General features: G+C 39.0%; 1 protein-coding gene across 2 annotated transcripts in view; it reads left to right on the forward strand.

Moving 5' to 3' along the window:
- The window catches only part of RINT1 (RAD50 interactor 1), a 39,606-nt gene that overhangs the window by 21,624 nt on the left and 12,078 nt on the right, over positions 1-5,904 (forward strand). For both annotated transcript variants that reach the window (XM_011956862.1, XM_011956861.1), the window contains 4 exons: positions 489-599; positions 691-916; positions 2,026-2,163; positions 4,707-4,906. In XM_011956862.1, the coding sequence (XP_011812252.1) occupies positions 489-599; positions 691-916; positions 2,026-2,163; positions 4,707-4,906 (675 nt within the window). The remainder of the gene's footprint in view (positions 1-488; positions 600-690; positions 917-2,025; positions 2,164-4,706; positions 4,907-5,904) is intronic.

Below are 5,904 nucleotides of genomic sequence, written 5' to 3' on the forward strand. Positions count from 1 at the left end.
CCGGGAGGCGGAGCTTGCAGTGAGCTGAGATCCGGCCACTGCACTCCAGTCCGGGCGACAGAGCGAGACTCCGCCTCAAAAAAAAAAAAAAAAATTTACTTTTTGAAAATAAAAACCGTAAGAAAATAATATTGAAATTATTTTCAAATGCTATTTCAAAAAATAATTTATAGGCCATTAATTCTTTGTAATACTCATGATTTTACATATTATTGAAGTGTTAGGTTTTAAATATATAGGGCATTGTAAATTTATGAGTTTATTGACTTAAGTCACATTATTGAAATTTGTTGGGAGTACATTGGCAAACATTTGATTATTAAGCCTTTCAGTAGTTTAAAATTCAGAGTAGAAATTGTGCTCTTACATACAGGAATTTTCAACTAATTTTTGTAAGTGTTGTGCATATACAATTAAATAGACTCATGTAATTGTAACTTTCTAATTGGAATGACTTACGAATTCAAACTATTTTCCTCCTTCCTTAGCCAGAATGGTACTTGGCTCAAGTACTTATGTGGATTGGAAACCATACTCAATTTTTGGATGAAAAGATTCAGCCAATATTAGACAAAGTAGGCTGTTTGGTAAATGCAAGGGTAAGAGACTCAGTCGTGTTTCTGTTTTAGAACTGTATGTGGGCATGGATAACTTTTTATTTACATACCTCATGTTTGTGTATTTTTTTAGCTTGAATTTTCTCGGGGCCTTATGATGTTGGTTCTTGAGAAGTTAGCCACGGATATTCCTTGTCTGCTGTATGATGACAATCTCTTCTGTCATTTGGTGGATGAAGTACTGTTGTTTGAAAGGGAGCTACACAGTGTTCATGGCTATCCTGGTGCTTTTGCTAGTTGTATGCATATTCTGTCAGAGGAAACCTGTTTTCAGAGATGGTTGACAGTGGAGAGAAAATGTAAGTGCTGATGTGGCCAGAGGGTAGGGAGATATGTCTGTTTCTGTGGATACACACTTTTGAATACTTTTCTTCTCCAGTTCTGAGTAGGACTAGAGCCATCTGAAATTTTCTTTGTCAGGGTTTTCAGAGTTTCCTTCAGAGATAATATTTTCTTTACTTCACATGAAACTTCCATTTTTCCTGGAATTACACTCTACATGTTTCTAGAGTGGAATAGTCAAGCCAGTAGAATGTTTAATTGTTTTATAGATTTTATCATAGAATTTTTCATTTTATTTATTTTGTTTTTATTTATTTATTTTAGGACAGACTCTTGCTCTGTGGCCCAGGATAAAAGTGCAGTAGTTCGAGCTCAGCTCATTGCAATCTCCACCCGCTGGGTTCAAGTGATTCTTCTGTCTCAGCCTCCTGAGTAGTTGGGATTACAGGCACGCACTACCATGCCTGGCTAATTTTTCTATTTTTAAGGAGTGACGGGGTTGCAACATGTTGGCCAGGCTGGTATGGAACTCCTGACTTCAAGTAATCCACCTGCCTTGGCCTCCCAAAGTATCAGAGTATTTTATTTTTTTATTTTTTTATTTTTGAGATAGGGTCTTACTTTGTCACCCAGGCTAGAGTGGAGTGGGCTGATCATGGCTTACTGCAGCCTCGACCTCCGGGGCTCAGGTGATCCTCCTACCTCAGCCACCCCAGTAGCTGGGACTATAAGTGTATGCAAACCGTGCCTGGCTACTTTTTGTATTTTTTGTAGAGTTGGGGTTTCGCTATGTTGCCCAGGCTGGTTGTGAACTCCTAGACTTAAGCAGTCCTCCCACCTTGGCCTCCTAGAGTGCTGGGATTACTGGTGTGAGCCACTGTGCCTGGCCAATAGAATCTTTCTGACTGTAGCTTATCTAGTCATCATAACTATTTTCAAAATTTGGGGGTGGGAGTAAAGTATCCTGTTTAAAGCATTAAGTAAGTTAAATTTAGTACAACTAGTGGGAGATTGTAGGTTTATTTATTTTTTATAGAAAAGCCATCATTCCTAAAAAATTACAAGTTGAATAATTAGGAATGACTGTAACTACTTAATCGGCATAATCGTTTTGTCTGCTTATCAGTTGCTCTTCAAAAAATGGACTCAATGCTTTCATCAGAAGCTGCCTGGGTATCGCAATATAAGGATATCACTGATGTGGATGAAATGAAAGTTCCAGATTGTGCAGAAACTTTTATGACTCTACTCTTGGTTATAACTGGTAAGTATAAGTCTTTTAAGATATGACTTTGTTTTAAAAGTACTGTTTTCACATGGTACTTTTTAAAATAGCTCAGTAGACTGGGTGCAGTGGCTCATGCCTGTAATCCCAGCACTTTGAGAGGCTGACGCAGGCAGGTTGCTTGAACCCAGGAGTTCGAGAACAGCCTGGGGTACATGGTGAAACCTGCTCTCTTCCAAAAAATACAGAAATTAGTCAGGTGTGGTGATGCATGCCTGTAGTCCCAGCTACTTGGTAGGCTGAGGTGGGAGGATTGTTTGAGCATGGGAGGTAGAGGTTGCAGTGAGCCGCAATCGCGCCACTGCAGTCCAGCCTTGGTGACAGAGTGAGACTCCATCAATAAAGTAATCAATAAATAAGCGGCTCAGCAAATTAATATTATATGATGGTTGTTATCTTCAAATTCAGTTTCTATATTGGTAGAAAACTAACACAATATTCTAACTTTGGGGTTTTTAATAATTTAAGGATTTAAACATTGGTATACATGAAGGAAAACTTCCTGAATAATTACACAAGAAAACTTCCAGAATAATTATACAAAAACAATTAAATAAGAATTTAATTTTATTATCCAAACTGTCTTGCTATTGGGCTTTTTAGATGTCTTCAGTAAATGGTGATTGGCCTGTATTTTTAATATTTTCTTGATCTTGATTTATCAAAGATTGCAGAAGAGAGTAAAATAATGAAGTAATTTTAAGGATTGGAGTAGTAGTAGGAACTTTTGTTATAGTGCAGGGATTCTCTGGCTGGAGGGTAGCCTAGCATCCTCTGGCCCTCACTGGTCTTTAGCCAATCACGCTGCCCCCCTGTGGGCCTGCTTGTTGTCCAGGTGCCACTGGACCCTCATTGCCACCATCCTTAGCCCTCTTCACCTTCATAGACCACCAGCCTGTCCGCTTCTTAGGCTTGTCTGATAACCTGAAGAAGTATCATTCCAGCCCAGTCAGTAGTTTTGTTTTTTTTTTTTGAAACGGAGTCTCACTCTGTCACCAGGCTGGAGTGCAGTGGTATGATCTCGGCTCACTGCAACCTCTGCTGCCTGGATTCAATGAATTCTCTTGTCTCTGCCTCCCGAGTAGCTGGGATTATAGGCGCCTGCAGCCACGCACAACTAATTTTTTTATTTTTAGTAGAGATGGGGTTTCACCATCTTAGCCAGGCTAGTCTTGAACTCCTGACCTTGTGATCCAACTGCCTTGGCCTCCCAAAGTGCTGGGATTACAGGCCCAGCCATAATTCTGTATTTTTAACTATAAGAAAAATATGGAAAACACTAAGACCAAAAAATTAAGGAAAATTCATGTGTCTCTTAAAAACTTTTTATTCAGAAAATTTTCAAACATACCCAAAAGTAGGATAATATGATGAACTCTCAGGTACCCATTACCAAAGTTTAAAGCAATTATCACTTTTCTGTTATATTTTACTCCTCAATTTTTTTTTTCTGGAGTATTTTAAAGAAAATTTCAGACCTCTCATCATGTCCATTGTAAATTTACTTTATTATTTATTTTTTTGAGACAGAATTTCACTCTTGTCACCCAAGTTGGAGTGCAGTGGCGCGATCCCAGCTCACTGCAAACTCTGCCTCCTGGGTTCAGTACAATCTCTGCCTCCCAGATTCACACCATTCTCCTGCCTCAGCCTCCCGAGTAGCTGGGACTACAGGCACCCACCACCATGCCTGGTTAATTTTTTTTTATTTTTGGTAGAGATGGGGTTTCACCGTGTTAGCCAAGATGGTCGCAAGCCAAGATGGTCTCGATCTCCTGACCTTGTGATCCGCCCACCTCGGCCTCCCAAAGTGCTGGGATTACAGGTGTGAGCCACTGCGCCTGGCCAACTGCCTGTAAATTCTTAAATGTGTATCTTTTAATTTATCCAAGTTCTTTCTTTAAAAAAAAAAAAAAAAAAGCCGTTTATTTGTTGAACAAACTTTTTTTTTTTTTCCTGAGACAGAGTCTCACTCTGTTTCCCAGGCTGGAATGCAGTAGTGCTATCTTGGCTTACTGCAACCTCCACCTCCCAAGTTCAAGCAATTCTTCTGCCTCAGAGTCCTGAGTAGCTGAGATTACAAGCACATGCCACTACCACCTGGCTAATTTTTTTAGTTTTAGTAGAGATGGAGTTTCACCATGTTGGCCAGGCTAGTCTTGAACTCCTGACTTCAGGTGATCCACCTGCCTTGGCCTCCCAAAGTGCTGGGATTACAAGTGTGAGCCACCGCACCTGGCCAAAACTGTCATTTTTATATATAATTTTCTCATTTGCCTTTAAAAAAAACTTGAGGCATACTTTACATACAGTGTAATATGCAGATCTTATGTGTACTGTTGAATGAGTTTTGGCAAACATACTTTTGAAACTCATATCCTTAAGAGAGCTCAGAAGTAAATCCGCACTTGACTGGTCAATTGATTTTTGACAAAAGCACTGAAGCAGGACAGTAGGAAAACTTATAAGTATATCATAGATGGTACCAAAACCTTCATATGTCTTAATAACTTTTTCCACAGACAGGTATAAAAATCTTCCCACAGCTTCCCGAAAGCTACAGTTCCTGGAGTTACAGAAGGACTTAGTAGATGATTTTAGGATACGATTAACACAGGTGATGAAAGAAGAGACTAGAGCTTCCCTTGGCTTTCGATACTGTGCAATTCTTAATGCTGTGAACTACATCTCAACAGTACTAGCAGATTGGGCTGACAATGTTGTGAGTTAATATGCTTTTATATTAAGTAATATATTACTAGTTCGAACTATTTTATTAATGCTTTTTGAAATGTTGAATCTATTGCAAGCAAAAATAAACATGCTAGACAGAACCATAGTGCCATAATTAGAAGGTACAATTAAAATACACATTTTTCTCAATCAAATCTCAAGTACTGAAATAATCCTGATATTTTAACGTTTTTAATCATTGGATAAGCAGGCCTTTCATGAAATAGTTGTTTATAGAGTGAACCATACTTGGAAATATTCATGTGTGGTAATTGCAGTCACAGGAAAAGCTAAGATTAAATAATGATGTCAAAAGCAATCCAGGACTTTAAGGAAAATAAAAGAATAACATTTAGTACCTCTTGAATGTCTTGAAAACATGACAAATTATAAAGAGTCATGAAAATAGGAAGAAACATTTAAAGTTTTAATTGTTTCATACATTAAAAATCTATTTGGCTGGGTGCAGTGGCTCAAGCTCTTAATCCCAGCACTTTAGAAGGGTGAGATGGGAGAATTACTTGAGCCCAGGAGTTGGAGACCAACCTGGGCAACATAGGGAGACCTCATTTCTCCAAAAAATAAAAAATAATATAAAATTAGCCAGGTGTGGTGACGTATGCCTGTAGTCCAAGCTACTCGGGAGGCTGAGGTGGGACGATCACTTGAACCCAGGAATTCATGACCAGCCTGCGCAACATAGTAAGACACTATCTCTAGAAAACATGAAAAAATAAAAATAAGAAACATTTTGTGTATCATATTTTCAAATATATGCATGAGTAAACAGAACAGGAAAATGAACTTCAGTGTGGCTACCACTCAGCTTCTTTTTTTTTTGAGACAGAGTTTTGCTCTTGTTGCCCAGGCTGGAGTGCAGTGGTGCAATCTCAGCTCACTGCAATCTCTGTCTCCTGGGTTCAAGGGATTAACCTGCCTCAGCCTCCTGAGTAGCTGGGATTACAAGTGCTCGCCACCACACCGGGC

This window comes from Colobus angolensis, unplaced genomic scaffold, assembly GCF_000951035.1.
Source record: "Colobus angolensis palliatus isolate OR3802 unplaced genomic scaffold, Cang.pa_1.0 Scaffold427, whole genome shotgun sequence".
Taxonomy (NCBI): Eukaryota; Metazoa; Chordata; class Mammalia; order Primates; family Cercopithecidae; genus Colobus; species Colobus angolensis.